At 36.5% G+C, this 21,256-nt stretch overlaps 1 protein-coding gene across 2 annotated transcripts in view; it reads right to left on the bottom strand.

The window, feature by feature from the left end:
• Positions 1-7,391: 7,391 nt before the first annotated feature.
• The window catches only part of LOC115764818 (proteoglycan Cow), a 65,281-nt gene continuing 51,416 nt past the window's right edge, over positions 7,392-21,256 (bottom strand). Inside the window, exons 5-11 of one of the 2 annotated variants that reach the window (XM_030708067.1) lie at positions 19,249-19,397; positions 11,149-11,387; positions 10,959-11,078; positions 10,610-10,712; positions 10,147-10,542; positions 8,762-8,899; positions 7,392-7,546 (exon numbers count right to left, since the gene is read on the bottom strand). In XM_030708067.1, coding sequence (XP_030563927.1) covers positions 7,440-7,546; positions 8,762-8,899; positions 10,147-10,542; positions 10,610-10,712; positions 10,959-11,078; positions 11,149-11,387; positions 19,249-19,397 — 1,252 coding nt within the window. In that variant the 3' untranslated portion in view covers positions 7,392-7,439. The remainder of the gene's footprint in view (positions 7,547-8,761; positions 8,900-10,146; positions 10,543-10,609; positions 10,713-10,958; positions 11,079-11,148; positions 11,388-19,248; positions 19,398-21,256) is intronic. The other variant, XM_030708068.1, reaches the window with a different exon arrangement.

The raw sequence follows: 21,256 nt of genomic DNA, 5'->3' as shown, positions 1-21,256 counted from the left end.
GTTGTATTGATATCTTGTTGTTGTATTCAATGGCACTTTTAACAGTTCAGTGGCTTTGCCGTTGACAACAATTGTTTGCCTACATTCTTGTTGCTGTTATTGTGTTGCCCAATGATATATGCTCGCTTTACATTTGTAGCTTCGATGTTGATTTGTGTTGCAACTGTTACAACAATATATAATAATGCATGCATGTATGTGCTTGTCACCGGTAAATGAATTTTTGTTATTCTGCTATACACTGCGTATGCGCAATTACGTACACAATTATTCACCAGTTTCCAATTAACCAAAACAAAAAGAAGAGGCGCCCTTTGGATAATTACTTACCTGTTGGGGCCATGCCAGAGTCTTGTGCGTGACCTTTTGCGGTTAGCACTTGAATTTTACTTATTGGCAAGTTGGTCAAGGTCGCCATCAGCTGCGTAGAAGCCCAGATGTCTTGCTTGAGCGACGAAGTACCCATGCAACGTAGGTATATGTAAATGCCACTATGCCCCTATGCCACATGCTCGCTTCACTTAGGCACAAAAACATGCAATTGCTCAATTTGGCATGAATATACCAAACATACCATATATATTTATGTAAGCTCATAAAATATTTGCAGGTTGAGCAAATTGATTGAAGTGGACACTTCAAAGGAATTAACATAGTTACAATTTGATGAATATATTTTGATATAAAACAATTTAATATAAAATACATGAGTGCTTTAGGCGGAAGTGTCCGACTAGCAGATACTCTGAATCCACCACCTGAATTGATGTTACATATATTCCATATTTATTGATTATTCTACGGGCTACTTTTGCATAGTTAATAAAGCGAAATGTATTTTATTTTACTTTCTTGTATGTATATTTTTTTCCATAAAAAATATTAAACAATGCTTAAATAATCTACTACCTGCAACCTCTGCCCGATGTTCTTTGAACCAATTAGCAACAGTTTTAAAGTCAAAATCATTTAAAGTTATAAAAGTTTTTCAAAGCTGTAAATAAAGCGAACAAAGTGTTCAATGGCGATTGAGCGTATCCCTGCAAAAACTCTCGTGAGACGCTGTAAAATGTTGCATACTTTTTATTTTGCTGCCAAGCCAAGTAGACAAAGTTATGCAGGTAATAATGAAACAAACAACTATAGCGAAACTTAATTTAATTTTTGTTGACCTCATTTAATGACCAATTGCAAATGTTTACCTTGACTCCTGAGTTGCCTGTGCCTTTGCTTTTGCTTTCGCTCGGCTTGATTGTCGCGCTGCGTATGCGTAATAATTCATAAGCCGCGCACTGTGCATGCGAGGGCACTATAAATTATTATCGCATGCAAGCAGAAACAAAAATGTATATACATCTGCACGTGCAGATCGTCATATCTGCTCAGAATCGCTGGCCCAAATGACGCTATGGTAAAAGGGTCAAGCCAACCAAATCAACTAGCATGAAAGCGAACTAGAATGCGGCACTAGCAGCAACATCAACGGCCACCGCAATGTGCCACAGCGAATTAAAAACAAAAGGCTGCAGCCAGTTGCAAGTTTATTTGTAGCATCGCCCGCTCCACATAGTTTCGCATTTCACCTTGAACTATAAAAGAGTTGCGTGTGTGTCGCGGCGAGTGCCGCGTTTGTGTGTGTTTATTTCAGCCAGCTACAAAAAACAGCAGCGTCGCCAAGTGACGCCTGACTGACGCATGGAAAAAGTTGCAAAACACATAAGAAAAAAATAAACAAATATACAGATGTGGTGTGAATGTGTACACATGCATACATAGACAGTGAAAGCTCCCATAACGGACAGCTCCCGCAATCGGATAACGTAAAAGGACACACCATTTTTATACCCTGAACCCATTAAAAATGGGTACAAGGGTATATTATATTTGTGCAAAATCCAAATGTATGTAACAGGCAGAAGGAAGCATCTCCGACCCCATAAAGTATATATATTCTTGATCAGCATCAATAGCCGAGTCGATCTGGCCATGTCCGTCCGTCCCTATGTATGAACGCAAGGATCTCAGAACCTATAAGAGCTAGAGATATCGATATCCTGTTTTTTGGGCAATTTTGGTAAATAATAAGAGCTAGAGTCGCCAAACTTGACATATAGCTTCTAAAATAGAATATATATATACATTTGATGTTGGAAGAAGAGGGTTCAGGGTATCCCCTAGTCGGGAGCTCCCGACTAGAACCTCTTACTTGTTTTTTTATAGATTTTACCATATAAAAAGCATTTCCATTACTCTGACGCTCTGATGCGTTCCAGCGCTAGTTAGTCAACAAAAGTATTGAGACTTACAAGCAAGGATTGTATTTAATCTGTAGCTAGCATTTTTAGCAATTCCTATTTTTAGTTTTGTGGTAGCCAAAGAATTTGGTGATTTGGTGGTACATCTCTCATAAAAGGTCCTCAGCTGCAGTAGGACAAAATATAGGTGTCCAGTTATGAAAGCTTTCACTGTACACAAATATGAATATTTATTTATTTACTTACCAATAAGCTCACATACACACAAGCACGATTATTTAATTGCCAAGTATCAGTAAGGGAGTGAGAAGTTAGAGAATAAACAGCGATTAATTAATTAATCACTCTAAATAACTAAATTGGTTGACATAGCACTTATATTATTAAATAAAGGATTGATTTGAATATAACCTGAAAACCTGTGCGGCTTACTTGAATTCATGAGAATTGCATAGAAGGGAAACTATTAAAATATGATTTTCGCTAATTTAAATATATAAATTTTAAAAATCATTGAAACACTGGCTTATTATTACACATATATATATATACACATATGCAATATGCGAGCATACATATAAAATTAACCTAGGTCGCACACAAAGATAAAAGTTTGCCTAATTAAAAATTCCAAGAAGTCAGACAAAGAGCGCCACTCTTTAGTGGGGTCAGATAGCAGCAACAATGAGACCAATGTCAGCCACTGCGGCGAACTAAGCCACACACACACACACACACACACACACACGGACACATGCGCCTGGCACATGCCTATGTGACATGTCAGACAGGCCAACAGTCAGTTAGTCAGGCAGGCGGGCGAGCAGGCAGGAAGGAAGGGTTTGCGGGCAGCCAGGCCATAAAGCACCGTCTAAAGTTGCGCTTGAATGCTTCAACGAGGGCGAAACACAACAACAACAGCTTCTCAGCCAGGCGTTGCATGCAACTTGTCGCATTGTTTGAATCACTGAATTATGCAAATAGTTACGCACATACAAGAGAGTCAGATCGGGCTTGTCTGTGTGTCTGTGTGTGTGTGTGTGTTTTTTGCTCAAATACCTAGCCTCTACCAACCACAACAAAAACAATTTGCCAAAAGTCTTTGCTATTTAACACCACAGCACAAAAATAATCAGACAACATTCAGTTTGAGTGACTAATTGACTAACTAAAAGTTGCCCATGTCCAAGTTTAGTATGTGTGTGTGTGTGTATGTGTGTGTGTATGTTTGTGTGTGTGCTTGACAGTTGCTTAATACTCACCAGTCGCTTGTTGCTGGCAACTTCCGGTTTGTATAGCACGCCAAAGTTGCCGTCAGTTGCACCCGTGACAATACTAACACTGGTAGCAGCAGCAACAACAGCAACAACAGCAACAACAACATCAGCAACAGCAGTAGCAAAGGCAACGCCCACTTGCCCACTTTGACCCCCCGGCCAAGCAGCAACTGGCGTGTGAACTTTCAATGAAACGAGGCGACTTTAACACTCGCCCTCCACCCCCGCTGTCGCCCTGTGCTAACTAAAATTTATTTAAATCTGTGCCATAATTGTTTTGTACGCCTGTTGCTGCTGGCGTTGTTGTTATTGCTGTTGTTAGCCGCTTTTTTTTGCCGCTTGTGCGCGCATAAAATTAGCGCTGCGAATTTATTGTCAGTTCTGCACATTCTTGTCGCTCTGACGGTAAGCGCGGAGTCCGTTTAAATGTCACAAGTTCAGAAGTTGCTAAAATTTGTTTATCGTGCGACGCAAGCAGCTAGTCGATGCTATTTATTTAATCACAACTAAGATAAACTGAGTTGAAAATCAATTTGAATGTCTTCTTACCTCACAGTAAGTGAATCTTGTTAGCCATGCTACATATGTCGCTATATATCCATTTCAATGTTCAAATAATCTACTTTAGCTGGGACGAGCAGCTGGCAGATTACGTATACGCAGCGTGGCACGCGGCACGTTTCAGACTTTGAGCTTATATTATGAAATAAATCAAACAATAATTATAACTAAGAAGAGTGCTTTAGTCGGGAGAGCTTACTAGGAAATACCCAGCGCCTTATATGCTTCTATATACACCCAAACCCGCAAGCCGATTGCTGTGCACTTCATGCTGCGGCTGTGCTTATCTTTCCAATCCTTATGAATTTTCACGGTCTAAATATGCCACTCAAATGTGTGCATCTACAAAAGCGCTCTACATTGAAAAGCTATGAGTGCTCTATATACGACTGTCCGACTAAGAGATACACTGAACTCATTGCCAAGCTGCATTCTTATACTGATTTACACTGAAATAACCCTGCCCTTTATGCAGCGGGTATGGTCCTTTCCTCAACCCCATACTAAGTGTTTTCAATTGTTAGGGGGTGTAGGCGAACTATACGGGAACCTATACATGAAGCATTCAACATTTTTGAGGCATACCTTAAAAACCAGAATAATGAATACATTTTATTGGTCCTATCGAAATAGGGCAAGAAAAAACTGATAAACACATTCTATGTATGGTACAGAGAATATATTTTTGAAATTTTAAATATATAGCTTATCTAGTTTCCGACTAGTTAAGATAGTTTATGGACAGGCATACAGTCGTGGCTAGATCGAATCAGCATCTTTTTAGCCATTTCAGGGTTCAGGGTATAAATTAAAACAAAATCGAATGAAACAAATAACGTGTTATTGATGATTAGAAAACGCTTGGGCATATATTGAAATTGCATTAAATTATATTTATTGGTTTCATCGAGTTGTTTATATAAATAAAACAGACATATTTCATATATATATAAATATAAGTATGTAATTGAACAAACAAAATAAAGCGCTTGATTTTAATTTTCTTATTAAATTTACGTTTGTGATATTATTTAAAAGAATACCAATAACATATCTTAAAAAATTGATTAAAATGCATTAGTACGTATTTGTCTTTTCAATTGAGTAAAACTTTTAAAAACATTTTGATACTATTGAATATATATATATATTCTTTACGGTAACCTCAACAGCCTGAAAATGAATAAAATAAACTTGAAAACGAAAAGTAATTTGATTGAAGTAATTCGATTGAATTTCGAATGCCAAAGTTGATAATGATTTTATTGGTTTTAATATACTTCACTTTTGGCTCACTAGTATTAATGCAATTTACTTAATACACAAGTACATAAATACATACATAAATACAATCATGATCATAGTATATAGTCAGTTTATAGAGTTTACACCACGCGTCAATTTTTAAATGCAGCCAAAAACACAATTTCCACACTTGTTCTCAAATTATTATATATATTATAATAATATATATATATATGTATATATGTTAATATATATATTTGTTTTTCTTTTTCTTTTTTTTTAATGGTAATCAATTTTTGCTATAATAAAAAGTTCTTTAAGCCCAATGTTTGTTTGTCAGGCGCATTTGTTTAATTTTTGGTTCTACTTTAATTTGCTATTTGCCATTATTTTCGCAAGCATTTTCTTTTAGTGTGTCTAACAAATTTTTCATTTCGCAAGAAAAGCCAATATTAAAAGCAAAATTAACGAAATGAATGCCCAACTAAATAAATGCTTGTGGTTTATGATTGAATTTAGGTTTATTTTCTGTTTGCTGCCACTTATATACTTACATACATTTTAAACATTATTTTATTATGAATTTATAATAATTCTTTTATGTATATATACTCGTACGTATGCATAAGCATTTTTCTCTTATCGTATATTAGATAATGTGATTTATGTGGAAATTTGTAGATCTCATTGCGGTGAGCCTGGTTGCAAGTTAAAAATGTCCTCATTAAAATGTAATTGCAAATTCTTGTTCATTTCTGTTTTGCCAAATGCAAATTGGAATGCAGTGTATGTCGGATCTAAATGTGTGTTGTTATGTGTGTGTTGCTACATTTAAGTGAATGCTCCGTTTTCACCTGAAGCCGTGCAATTCACACTAAGTCCGCGGTTACAACTATTACATCAAAGCGGTGCCCGTTATATGTTTACCAAGTTCTTGGATACTCTCTCTAAATTAGGTCGACTGTGACCAAGCTAGCGCTTACAATACTTCCTTACGCCTTCCCATTTGCCTTCAGCTCGCACTACGCGCGGTACGCTAGTTAACTCTAAATGAATGCGTGTTTACTTAGTAAGTGTATCTATAAGTGCTACTTGGGGCATGTTCGTTAGACGCATGATTTAATATGCAACATTTATAGCTAGCATGGTAATAAAGCAACAGAATTTCTTTTTTTGCTATGTGCATTGAACTGCCTTTCCTTACTGATTCTCAACTTCTTCCAGTTCTTTTTCATTTTTTTTTGTTTTTTTTTTTTTCAAACTTTTCAAAACCTATCACATAAATATATATGTATTTTTTGGGCGGAATTTTTAGCGTGTGTCTTTGGCTTTTATTTTGATATTGTGATAGGACAAAGGAGAGCATAGACGAAAGGGCAATAAACATTTCAAATGTCTAAACTAATCTTTTTAAACGCTAGAAGACGGATTCGTGTGCCATAACATAGGCTATGGTATTATATGTTGCCTAACTGAGTAAAAGCAGGTGTTTGCATGTGTGTGTGTGTGTGTGTGTGTTGGCGTGTGCTCTGTATGCTCTGTATGCGTACGGGGTAGGGCGTCGGATATTACGAAAAGTGTTTACTGTGCCATTTTGCTAGATGTGTGTGAGTGCTTTTTTTTTGGGTAAATAAACCCCGAACAATGGGTTTGGGCAACCTTATGTGTATAAGCTAATTTTAGCATCTCTTTAATACCAATTTTGCGTGCAGTGCGCCTTGAACTATGCCACATTTTGCTCGCCGTAAGCAAATCAAACAATGACACTGGAATTCAGTATTCAAATATTTGTTGTATTGTATTTTGTTAGTTGTTTTTTTTTTTTTTTTGTTATTTATACTTCTAACATTTTTTGCGAGTGTTGATTTTGCTGCTAAGTATACGATGCTATATGTAGTTGTAGTTCTATTCGAAAACTCTTACTTGTCTACTGCACAATTAAGTATTGGGTTTTCGCTTTTGCTTTGCCTTCTTTTGTTTCTTTGCTTGTTTTCTTTGTAATAATATTAATTTTTTAACGCTTACGCAGTAATGCTCGCTGATTGAATGCCCATGGTCATCAATACTACCTTTAAGCCAATACGCTGCGTGGCCTTGGCGCTTAAAAGACCAGCATCTGATCGGCGCTGCCCTCCGCGCTGTCCTCATCGTCGGCGCCCTCATCCTCGTCATCGGATGTTAGCGAGGCGGCATTATTCACCACAGACTCTGTGCAAATGGAATGTAAAATTAAATTTCTGCTGTGCCAAGTTGAATGCCCGGCATGGCCATGGCCTCAAATTAGTTTGTTCATCGAATATGCGACTGCCTGCCTGCAGTAATAAACATAAGCATAAATCTTAAATGAATATTACAATGGGTTTTAGCAGATTTAGCACTAATCTGCCTCAGCTTTTGCGTGCATATTTAATGTGGCCCAAGGCATTCTCTATTAACCAACGGACCGTGATTCGTTTTACAATTGCACATGCAGAAAGACGCCAAGTTTCTTTGCTCAGCTCATGTGCCATGCATGGCGTATGCGTAATATTAATAGTTAGACTTAATTATGGAGAATAGCTTTGGGCTAGCATACTTTCATATTAACTCAATTTTAGTTGGCTCAGCCCTTTAGGTTGATAACGTATACGCAGTGTGGCATTTGGTAGATTTCATTCTATGAGCTTATGGATTTAAGCAATCAAAGGATAATAATAACATAAGAGAATAAAAAAACGGACTCTCATTTCCGCAATAAGTTTAGTATTCAATACTGCAAGTTGAATAAATGTAAACAGCAAATAGTTGGGTCGATAATTAATTAGTGACTTGAGAGAAGTTTATATTTGGACTTTATTATCCAAACTATAGCCTTTTATCAAAAGAAGTCAAACAAAAACGCGATTGTATTTGTCTTACCGAAAAGAATCTGGTTAATATATTCACTAAGATGCTATTGATGTTATAAAATAACAGTTACAGCTTTACGTTAACAGAGTAAATGCAGTCAATAATATTAGATATAAATAACAGTTACAGATTTTACTGTGATGCATAACTTTATCGCCTATGATAGCTGAAAGTAATAGTTACCGCTGTCACTGTGATCAAATGTATGTATAACTTTATCGCGTGAGATAACTGATACATATTATACATGTGAACCAAAGAATATATGTTATTGTACTATTGTATAGTCTCTAATATCTATCACTGGTGTTTGAAAGTAACAGTTACAGCTGTGACTATTATCAAATCAGTTTATTTATCGCTTATAATAACTAAATACATCTTGCAGATATGAGCCAAGAGATAATACGCGAATTTGTATAGACCCAAATATCTGTCACAGTGACAGTTGCAGCTGTCAGTGTGATTTATATGTATATGTATATGCACATGGTACTTATTTGCAATGACAAGTTTGTTTTGGAGCATACTCACCGCAGTTGGGCTTTCCACGTGTGCGTGTATTGGCGAATTCGACTCCATGCTTGTCCACACACCAACAGACACCCACCGAGTTGTGGCACTGTGTGGGCTTGTAGAATCCTTGGACATCGCAGTCAGGTGCGTAGGCGCCTAATTAGTTCATGCCGCCCAACAACGGCAACATGTACAGCAACAACAAACACAACAACAAGTAGAAGAAGAACAATAACAATGCGCAATTTTAGTAAGTCTGCATAATTTGCAGTCGTAAATGAGAAAGCAGCACAAGCGAAATACCATGATATTGTATTGTATTATTTTGTTTTGTGTTGCTCTGCATTTTATTTGTACTTTTTGGGTCGTGTGGGTAAAAAAATAGCCAAGAGACACAACGTGGCAGAAAATAAAAGAAAATTATGCAGCTAAAGTTTATAATGGGACAACAAAAACACGGACACTAGGCAGCACGAAAAACTTTTGTGTTGTTGTTAAAAGTGTTTAATTTACTGGCTTAAAAGTTGCGTTTGGCTAAAAGGTAAACGAGAGCGGAAAAGCGAGAGCGCATAGAGAATAAGTATAAAAATGGTGTCCTGTTTAACTGTTGCTGTGGCTACTTATGTGTGAGTGTGAGTGTGAGTGTGAGTGTGCATGAGAGAGTGGTATTCGGCTATATGTATAGGTGTGTGTGCGTGTGTATCACATTCAGGCGCTTAATTATAGCTTGAAATGAGTTAAACGTTGTGTAAAAAGTGTTAAGCAGCATAAACAAAACAAAGCGCAGACAGCGAATCAAAAGAGAGTCATAAACAGATAGACAGTGACAGAATGATAGAGTGGGAGATAGCCAAGAAACGGAAATGGTAAAGGTAAAACCAGATAACTTCTCTAGCTACCCGCCTTGGAGAATTGTGTTTAACTTTTATTGTTGTTGTGTTTGCGTTTTACAGCCATTTCGCAATTAAAACCAAGAAAGACAACTCATCCTCGGGCTGCCGAAGCCTTCAATACCTTTGCAGACAATTTAATTAAACTGGAATATTTCCTAGCATAACTAAAAATTCGTCTTATCAATCGCAGCTTTATGATCGATCAGATCATAAAATAGTATTGTATATTTAAGTAAAACATTTTAAGTAGGATTTGATCCAACACAGAAACAGACTTGCGGAATTCTCTGTCGACTCAGCTGTCCTGTATAAAAAAAAATACTTATTTCGCCTTATGACTCATTCAATGTCATGTGCTTCTATACATATATTTCTTTAAGTTTAAGCCCTCTGCAAGGGTATACAAATAAATGAAAGCAAAACCCGAAAACAACAAACACAACTCAGTAGAGAATATATATAGAGAGAAGATATTAGTGTTATGTTAGCTAGATAAATGGCCACCTGTACCTATCTCACCTGCAAAGTCGCCGGCGATTCTTCGGCGCACTGCAGCACAGGGACGATCGGTCTTCTCGAAGCAACGGCACCATTCGCGAGTATTGATGGAGCTATCCTGATCCAGGTCGCAGGTGTCAATAAATGGCTTGATGCAGCGCTCGTTCTGATCGTGCTCGAGATCGTACATCTCCTGCAGCGACAACAGGCCATCGTTGTTCAGATCCAGATGCCCAAACATCCACTTGGCTTCGGTCTTGCAGGCGGGTGGGAAATGAGCCTTGGACTTTTGGCTATGCTGGCGACGCTTCTTGCTATCGGCCATGATCACGGAGAACCAGTCGAGCAGACGATTACCAATGGCGGTCAACTGCTGCGGCTTGCATTCGGCCGACTTTGAGGGATAGCCTGGCATGATAGAAATGGTGTGTGAATTAATTTCAGATTAAGTTTCTACTTTTACTGCCGAACCTACCACTTGGATTATTATTTTTGACGAATTTTTGTGGCTGCTTTTCAACGACCTCGTTCTCATTGTAATTACGCATCTTGTGCTTATCCTCCTGGTACTTGCCATCCTTAAAGAGTTTGAAATAAGTTAACGAATCAAACTAAGTGCCTTGGACTAGCGATGGGTGTGTGTTAGGTGCTTTTCATATGCACAAGGGTATGCTAAGCAATGTTCTCTGGCTTGATTCATATAAATATGCCAACTTTCGAGACACTTCATGTCAGAATTATAACACCCTCTACAAGGACCTCGTGTCGAGTGTGTGTTCGTATCACGTGAAAAATACATGTTTGAATATATGGCGTTTCCTTACCTTCTTGTAAGCTGTGTACTTGAGGTACTTGTAGTGCTTGTTGTCATATTTGATCTCTTCGGGCGTGAACGTGTACTGTGCATTGATGTGATTAAAGTGACGATTGTTGTCCTCCTTATCCTGTTGTTTGCATGCACGGAATGCATATTTAATTGTGGGTTGCCTGTCTGCCAGCTTGGACTCTACTTACATTCATTATGGTATTGAAGTCGTTATTGTTGCTGCCCATAACATTGCCGCTGCTCATCATGATGTTGTTGTTGTTGCTGTCCTTGTAAGCCTGCTGCTGCTGCTGCTGCTGTTGCTGTTGCTGCTGTTGTTGCTGCTGCTGTTGTTGCTGCTGTTGCTGGTCCAGGCTGATTTTCTTGTTGTATTTGTTGTAGGCACCACGTTCGCCGAGTCGCTGCAGTCTCTTGCCTTCGGCTGATTCTGCAAAACGAGGCAAAATGGCCGCCATAAATTCGCTTGGCTGGGCAAACTTTTTTTAACCTGGCGCTGGCCACTGAGGTCTCATTTGTACTTTATGCATGCTGTTTTTATACCCTGAACCCATTAAAAATGGGTATAAGCGCATATTGTATTTGTGCAAAATCCAAATGTATGTAGCAGGCAGAAGGAAGCATCTCCGACCCCATAAAGTATATATATTCTTGATCAGCACCAATAGCCGAGTCGATCTAGCCATGTCCGTCTGTCTGTCTGTCTGTCCGCCCGTCTATCTCGCTCAAATCTCATCCGATTTTCATAAGGTTTGGCTTCCTGTTCATGGTTTGACCTCTAAATCAATTTGGCATCAAAAACTGGCAACAAATTTTTTTGGTCAAAATTCATGTAAAAATTGTACCCTCAAAATACTTCTATAGACATAAGGCAAAATTTCCCAACCCCATAACTCGGTCAAATCTCATCCGATTTTCATAAGGTTTGGCTTTTTGTTAATGGTTTGACTTAAAAATCAATTTGGCATCAAAATCTGGCAACAGTATTTTTGGTCAAAATTCATGTAAAAATTGTACCCTCAAATATCCTAACTAGACATAAGTCAAAATTTCCCAGCCCCATATCTCGGTGAAATCTCATCCGATTTTCATAAGGTTTGGTTTTTTGTTCATGGTTTGACCTCTAAATCAATTTGGCATCAAAATCTGGCAACAGTATTTTTGGTCAAAATTCATGTAAAAATTGTACCCTCAAATATCCTAACTAGACATGAGTCAAATTTTCCCAGCCCCATAATTCGGTCAAATATCATCCGATTTTCATAAGGTTTGGCTTTTTCTTCATGGTTTGACCTCTAAATCAATTTGGCATCAAAAACTGGCAACAAATTTTTTTGGTCGAAATTCATGTAAAAATTGTACCCTCAAAATACTTATATGGACATAAGGCAAAATTTCCCAACCCCATAACTGGGTCAAATCTCATCCAATTTTCATAAGGTTTGGCTTTTTGTTAATGGTTTGACTTCTAAATCAATTTGGCATCAAAATCTGGCAACAGAATTTTTGGTCAAAATTCATGTAAAAATTGTACCCTCAAATATCCTAATTAGACATAAGTCAAAATTTCCCAACCCCATAACTCGGTCAAATATCATCCGATTTTCATAAGGTTTGGCTTTTTGTTCATGGTTTGACCTCTAAATCAATTTGGCATCAAAAACTGGCAACAGTATTTTTGGTCAAAATTCATGTTCAAATTGTACCCTCAAATATCCTAATTAGACATAAGTCAAAATTTCCCAACCCCATAACTCGGTCAAATCTCATCCGATTTTCATAAGGTATGGCTTTTTGTTAATGATTTGACCTCTAAATCAATTTGGCAGCAAAATCTGGCAACAGTATTTTTGGTCAAAATTCATGTAAAAATTGTACCCTCAAATATCCTAACTAGACATGAGTCAAATTTTCCCAGCCCCATAATTCGGTCAAATATCATCCGATTTTCATAAGGTTTGGGTTTTTCTTCATGGTTTGACCTCTAAATCAATTTGGCATCAAAAACTGGCAACAAATTTTTTTGGTCGAAATTCATGTAAAAATTGTACCCTCAAAATACTTATATGGACATAAGGCAAAATTTCTCAACCCCATAACTCGGTCAAATCTCATCCGACTTTCATAAGGTTTGGCTTTTTGTTAATGATTTGACCTCTAAATCAATTTGGCATCAAAATCTGGCAACAGTATTTTTGGTCTAAATTCATGTTCAAATTGTACCCTCAAATATCCTAATTAGACATAAGTCAAAATTTCCCAACCCCATAACTCGGTCAAATCTCATCCGATTTTCATAAGGTTTATCTTTTTGTTCATGGTTTGACCTCTTAATCAATTTGGCATCAAAAACTGGCAACCGTATTTTTGGTCAAAATACATGTAAAAATTTAACTCTTAAATATCATATATAGACATAAGGCAAAATTTCCCAGCCCCATAATTCGGTCAAATCTCATCCGATTTTCATAATGTTTGGCTTTTTGTTCATGGTTTGACCTCTAAATCAATTTGGCATCAAAATCTGGCAACAGTATTTTTGGTCAAAATTCATGTAAAAATTGTACCCTCAAATATCCTAATTAGACATAAGTCAAAATTTCCCAGCCCCATAATTCGGTCAAATCTCATCCGATTTTCATAATGTTTGGCTTTTTGTTAATGATTTGACCTCTAAATCAATTTGGCATCAAAATCTGGCAACAGTATTTTTGGTCAAAATTCATGTAAAAATTGTACCCTCAAATATCCTAATTAGACATAAGTCATAATATCCCAGCCCCATAATTCGGTCAAATCTCATCCGATTTTCTTAAGGTTTGGCTTTTTCTTCATGGTTTGACCTCTAAATCAATTTGGCATCAAAATCTGGCAACAGTATTTTTGGTCAAAATTCATGTAAAAGTTGTACCCTCAAATATCCTAACTAGACATGAGTCAAAATTTCCCAGCCCCATAATTCGGTCAAATCTCATCCGATTTTCATAAGGTTTGGCTTTTTCTTCATGGTTTGACCTCTTTATCAATTTGGCATCAAAAACTGGCAACAAATTTTTTTGGTCGAAATTCATTAAAAATTGTACCCTCAAAATACTTATATGGACATAAGGCAAAATTTCCCAACCCCATAACTGGGTCAAATCTCATCCGATTTTCATAAGGTTTGGCTTTTTGTTCATGGTTTGACTTCTAAATCAATTTGGCATCAAAATCTGGCAACAGTATTTTTGGTCAAAATTCATGTAAAAATTGTACCCTCAAATATCCTAATTAGACATAAGTCAAAATTTCCCAACCCCATAACTCGGTCAAATCTCATCCGATTTTCATAAGGTTTGGCTTTTTCTTCATGGTTTGACCTCTAAATCAATTTGGCATCAAAAACTGGCAACAAATTTTTTTGGTCGCAATTCATGTAAAAATTGTACCCTCAAATATCCTAATTAGACATAAGTCAAAATTTCCCAACCCCATAACTGGGTCAAATCTCATCCGATTTTCATAAGGTTTGGCTTTTTGTTCATGGTTTGACTTCTAAATCAATTTGGCATCAAAATCTGGCAACAGTATTTTTGGTCAAAATTCATGTAAAAATTGTACCCTCAAATATCCTAATTAGACATAAGTCAAAATTTCCCAACCCCATAACTCGGTCAAATCTCATCCGATTTTCATAAGGTTTGGCTTTTTCTTCATGGTTTGACCTCTAAATCAATTTGGCATCAAAAACTGGCAACAAATTTTTTTGGTCGAAATTCATGTAAAAATTGTACCCTCAAATATCCTAATTAGACATAAGTCAAAATTTCCCAACCCCATAACTGGGTCAAATCTCATCCGATTTTCATAAGGTTTGGCTTTTTCTTCATGGTTTGACCTCTTAATCAATTTGGCATCAAAAACTGGCAACAAATTTTTTTGGTCGAAATTCATTAAAAATTGTACCCTCAAAATACTTATATGGACATAAGGCAAAATTTCCCAACCCCATAACTCGGTCAAATCTCATCCGACTTTCATAAGGTTTGGCTTTTTGTTAATGATTTGACCTCTAAATCAATTTGGCATCAAAATCTGGCAACAGTATTTTTGGTCAAAATTCATGTTCAAATTGTACCCTCAAATATCCTAATTAGACATAAGTCAAAATTTCCCAACCCCATAACTCGGTCAAATCTCATCCGATTTTCATAAGGTTTAGCTTTTTGTTAATGATTTGACCTCTAAATCAGTTTGGCAGCAAAATCTGGCAACAGTATTTTTGGTCAAAATTCATGTAAAAATTGTACCCTCAAATATCCTAATTAGACATAAGTCAAAATTTCCCAACCCCATAACTGGGTCAAATCTCATCCGATTTTCATAAGGTTTGGCTTTTTGTTCATGGTTTGACTTCTAAATCAATTTGGCATCAAAATCTGGCAACAGTATTTTTGGTCAAAATTCATGTAAAAATTGTACCCTCAAATATCCTAATTAGACATAAGTCAAAATTTCCCAACCCCATAACTCGGTCAAATCTCATCCGATTTTCATAAGGTTTGGCTTTTTCTTCATGGTTTGACCTCTAAATCAATTTGGCATCAAAAACTGGCAACAAATTTTTTTGGTCGAAATTCATGTAAAAATTGTACCCTCAAAATACTTATATGGACATAAGGCAAAATTTCTCAACCCCATAACTGGGTCAAATCTCATCCGATTTTCATAAGGTTTGGCTTTTTCTTCATGGTTTGACCTCTAAATCAATTTGGCATCAAAAACTGGCAACAAATTTTTTTGGTCGAAATTCATTAAAAATTGTACCCTCAAAATACTTATATGGACATAAGGCAAAATTTCCCAACCCCATAACTCGGTCAAATCTCATCCGACTTTCATAAGGTTTGGCTTTTTGTTAATGATTTGACCTCTAAATCAATTTGGCATCAAAATCTGGCAACAGTATTTTTGGTCAAAATTCATGTTCAAATTGTACCCTCAAATATCCTAATTAGACATAAGTCAAAATTTCCCAACCCCATAACTCGGTCAAATCTCATCCGATTTTCATAAGGTTTAGCTTTTTGTTAATGATTTGACCTCTAAATCAATTTGGCAGCAAAATCTGGCAACAGTATTTTTGGTCAAAATTCATGTAAAAATTGTACCCTCAAATATCCTAATTAGACATAAGTCAAAATTTCCCAACCCCATAACTCGGTCAAATCTCATCCGATTTTCATAATGTTTGGCTTTTTCTTCATGGTTTGACCTCTAAATCAATTTGGCATCAAAAACTGGCAACAAATTTTTTTGGTCGAAATTCATTAAAAATTGTACCCTCAAAATACTTATATGGACATAAGGCAAAATTTCCCAACCCCATAACTCGGTCAAATCTCATCCGACTTTCATAAGGTTTGGCTTTTTGTTAATGATTTGACCTCTAAATCAATTTGGCATCAAAATCTGGCAACAGTATTTTTGGTCAAAATTCATGTTCAAATTGTACCCTCAAATATCCTAATTAGACATAAGTCAAAATTTCCCAACCCCATAACTCGGTCAAATCTCATCCGATTTTCATAAGGTTTAGCTTTTTGTTAATGATTTGACCTCTAAATCAATTTGGCAGCAAAATCTGGCAACAGTATTTTTGGTCAAAATTCATGTAAAAATTGTACCCTCAAATATCCTAATTAGACATAAGTCAAAATTTCCCAACCCCATAACTCGGTCAAATCTCATCCGATTTTCATAATGTTTGGCTTTTTCTTCATGGTTTGACCTCTAAATCAATTTGGCATCAAAAACTGGCAACAAATTTTTTTGGTCGAAATTCATGTAAAAATTGTACCCTCAAAATACTTATATGGACATAAGGCAAAATTTCCCAACCCCATAACTGGGTCAAATCTCATCCGATTTTCATAAGGTTTATCTTTTTGTTCATGGTTTGACCTCTTAATCAATTTGGCATCAAAAACTGGCAACCGTATTTTTGGTCAAAATACATGTAAAAATTTAACTCTTAAATATCATATATAGACATAAGGCAAAATTTCCCAGCCCCATAATTCGGTCAAATCTCATCCGATTTTCATAATGTTTGGCTTTTTGTTCATGGTTTGACCTCTAAATCAATTTGGCATCAAAATCTGGCAACAGTATTTTTGGTCAAAATTCATGTAAAAATTGTACCCTCAAATATCCTAATTAGACATAAGTCAAAATTTCCCAGCCCCATAATTCGGTCAAATCTCATCCGATTTTCATAATGTTTGGCTTTTTGTTAATGATTTGACCTCTAAATCAATTTGGCATCAAAATCTGGCAACAGTATTTTTGGTCAAAATTCATGTAAAAATTGTACCCTCAAATATCCTAATTAGACATAAGGCAAAATTTCCCGACCCCATAACTGGGTCAAATCTCATCCGATTTTCATAAAGTTTGGCTTTTTGTTAATGGTTTGACCTCTAAATCAATTTGGCATCAAAATCTGGCAACAGTATTTTTGGTCAAAATTCATGTAAAAATTGTACCCTCAAATATCCTAATTAGACATAAGGCAAAATTTCCCAACCCCATAACTGGGTCAAATCTCATCCGATTTTCATATTGTTTGGCTTTTCATGTTCATGGTTTGACCTCTAAATCAATTTGGCATCAAAAACTGGCAACAGTATTTTTGGTCAAAATTCATGTTCAAATTGTACCCTTAAATATCCTATATAGACATAAGGAAAAATTTCCCAACCCCATAACTCGGTCAAATATCATCCGATTTTCATAAGGTTTGGCTTTTTGTTCATGGCTTGACCTCTAAGTCAATTTGGCATCAAAAACTGGCAACCGTATTTTTGGTCAAAATACATGTAAAAATTATACCCTTAAATATCCTAATTAGACATAAGTCAAAATTTCCCAACCCCATAACTCGGTCAAATCTCATCCGATTTCCATGAGGTTTGGCTTTTTGTTAATGGTTTGACCTCTTAATCAATTTGGCATCAAAATCTGGCAACAGTATTTTTGGTCAAAATTCATGTAAAAAGTGTACCCTCAAAATACTTATATGGACATAAGTAAAAATTTCCCAATCCCATAACTCGGTCAAATCTCATCCGATTTTCATAAGGTTTATCTTTTTGTTCATGGTTTGACCTCTTAATCAATTTGGCATCAAAAACTGGCAACCGTATTTTTGGTCAAAATACATGTAAAAATTTAACTCTTAAATATCCTATATAGACATAAGGAAAAATTTCCCAGCCCCATAATTCGGTCAAATCTCATCCGATTTTCATAATGCTTGGCTTTTTGTTCATGGTGTGATCTCTAAATCAATTTGACAGAACCTATAAGAGCTCGAGACTTGAAATTTTAGATGTAGATGCTCCTAGTTCCCGCGCAGATCGAGTTTGTTTCCGATAATCGATAGCTTACTCCGTTTCCAAGCAATCGATAAAAATCGATATCGATATCCTGTTTTTGGGCAATTTTGGTAAATAATAAGAGCTAGAGTCACCAAACTTGACATATACCTTCTAAAATAGAATATATATATGATGTACCTTGGATGTTGGAAGAAGAGTGTTCAGGGTATCCCCTAGTCGGGAGCTCCCGTCTAGAACCTCTTACTTGTTTTAACCTGGCGCTGGCCACTGAGGTCTCATTTGTACTTTATGCATGCTGTTTTTTTTTTTTTATTTATATTTTTTAATACTGCACAGCCCCGAAGCAAAACAACAAGAGTTGCAATGCGCTGTCATCTGTGCAAATTTAAAATTAATGTGCTCGATTTTGCTGTTGTTGTTGTTCCTGTTGCTGCAGCTGGCTGATTCGCTAAGTGCCTGCTCGTATATACCCTGTGCTTTAGAACAATGGCGCTTCTTGTTCGACGAATTATGAAATATTAAACAATTGATATGCCGTTAGAATTTTGCCTTGCTAATTGAAAGATAGCCTGACTTCAATTTGCTAAGCCTTCAAATCCGCCTGACACAATTGCCATTGCAATTTTTTGCTGCATGGCCTTTTGGCTTACAATAACAATACAAATAACAACACACGACTGCGCAGATGGGGATTGACTCGAAATATGCATGCAATTTATTTCGATGGCGGCTGTTCAATGGTTCCAGCCCGGACATGCTGGCCATTTGCCAGCCTCAAGTTGATTATGCGGTTGGATTCTAGTGCTGGTTCTAGTTTTCTCGTTGTCAACTTTCCGGGCAAGTAATAAAAGTGTCCGTGAGTGTGTCCGTGTGGGTGTGTGTGTGTGTGTGTGTTTGTGTAAAACTTACCCTTGCAGGGGCAAAATCCTTTGCAGGCGATCCTTATGGATGTCGAATGTATGCAATTGTGATAATCCAATCTGCATAGTGATGAGTAGGTCCTGTTGTCGGCGCCGCAAAGGAACGTTGGCTTAGCCACGGGACACGGCTTGCAGTTGCTGTCGGGAGTAGAAATAACAAAAATGTCAAGAAAAATCAGTAAAGAAAACTCGGCAGAGTGAAATAAAAGCAACAAGCAACAAATAAATGACATGCAAAATTAATTTTTATGCAAATTATCTCTCGTAGCTAGAGTGAAATCTGCAGCTTCTATGCGCCTTTTGCCTCTGCCACATATTTTATTTAAATATTTATTTAATATGCAACGCACGCACTTCCAGGCAAACAGGAAAGCATCGCTGTCAGAGATCAGAAGCAGATATAGCAGGTGGTTCTAGCTGGTTTGAGCCGTCGGGTGGTATGTTTATTTTATAATTTCTGCAAATATTTGAGCTGTCAAAATTCGTGGATATCAAAAAAAGGACCAACAGGGTTTCTCTTTACAATTACACTAGCTTTTATATTTTATATATGCTGTTGACGTTGAAGGGAGTTTCTCAATAAGTTTCCATTTGCATGGGCTTTATATATAATGTATGCAGGTTTATAATTATTGGAAAAATCTTCGTCGACAGTTTATAAAAAATTCCATTTGTTTTCGCCCCATTTGATGGTACATTCTTAAAACTGCAGATATTTAAATATCTACTGGGAGCACCTCCTACTTCAAGTTGGAAAATGTGTTATGACTTTACATACATACAAATTAATTAAACTGGTTGTAAGCTTGTATTAATAATAAAGCATCATTTGCGATATTCACACCTAAACACATACATAATGGCTTATTATTTACATTTAACATCTTTTACATAAAACAATAGTGCTCTACTCGGAAGTGCCCGACTAGGAGATACTTAGAACCTATCGCCAAGATGCCATCGCAACCATGTCCTGTGTATAAAGATGCAAGCTCAACATCGATATTTACCGTTATTATGAAAACGGAAGGAGAATATATATTTCAAATTTCTAATCTCTAGCTCAGATGCTATATCTGAGATTGACACAAATGGACAGACGGCTTATTATATACACTTTAGACTTGGAGATGCTTCCTTGTGGCAAGTACTGTGGTGAAGCTACTCTAGCAATACATATCGGGTAGCAACGGTGACGGCGGTTGGCAGCCAATCTTCACAAAATAATTCGGGAAGTAGTCACCGAGGCCCCTCGTGGTTGAGTTAGCATGGCAGGGCGGGATCCTCTTGTTCCCTAGCTCTTTCGGGTGGGGGGGTTCTTTTTGCCATGTCTCGACCTGCATACACAATTTTATTTTAGGATCCCTACAGAATCTAAATTGGAGACCGATACTCCGCAGAAACAAAATCTCAAACAGGCATAACTTAACGAGCACTTAAAGTGCCAATACAATGGTGATAGCTTTCATTAGGGCATATATATTCCGAAGAGGCGAAGTCTTGGATGTAAGCTGACTCTCGCGTTCGATACCCTCCCAACCATGATCTTCAGCGTTTAAGGTTTTGAAGATCCCAAAAAAAACATTCTTCTACTACATTATATCACCATGTCACCAGGAAAGAAAACTTAGCAATTCATAATCAAAATCCGTAATTAATATTTATTATAAACAAAAGCATTATTCAATGAAACTGAATCCTTCCGTTAGATAATCTGCATCTTATTACAAGTGGCATTAATGATTCAACAATAATTCAGTAACTAAAACTAGTCCGTTAATATTTTTACAATGTCTCAAAGATTCTTCAAAAATAATTCATTTTATAAACTATTCAGTTAATATTTTTTTTTCTTATTGATCAAAAAGAAACTCTCCAAATTTCGCTAAAGTGCATTTTAATAATTATAGAATATAGCTAGGTAAGAAAAAAATGACATTCGTAAATTGAACTAAAGTGTATTCGGCAAAAGCAAAAAAAAAAAGTTATTATAATAG

Source organism: Drosophila novamexicana, unplaced genomic scaffold (genome assembly GCF_003285875.2).
Source record: "Drosophila novamexicana strain 15010-1031.04,08,12 unplaced genomic scaffold, DnovRS2.1 tig00000870-arrow-arrow-pilon, whole genome shotgun sequence".
Taxonomy (NCBI): domain Eukaryota; kingdom Metazoa; phylum Arthropoda; class Insecta; order Diptera; family Drosophilidae; genus Drosophila; species Drosophila novamexicana.
Note: the sequence above shows the minus strand (reverse complement) of the source record. Positions and strands in the feature narration are given on the sequence as shown.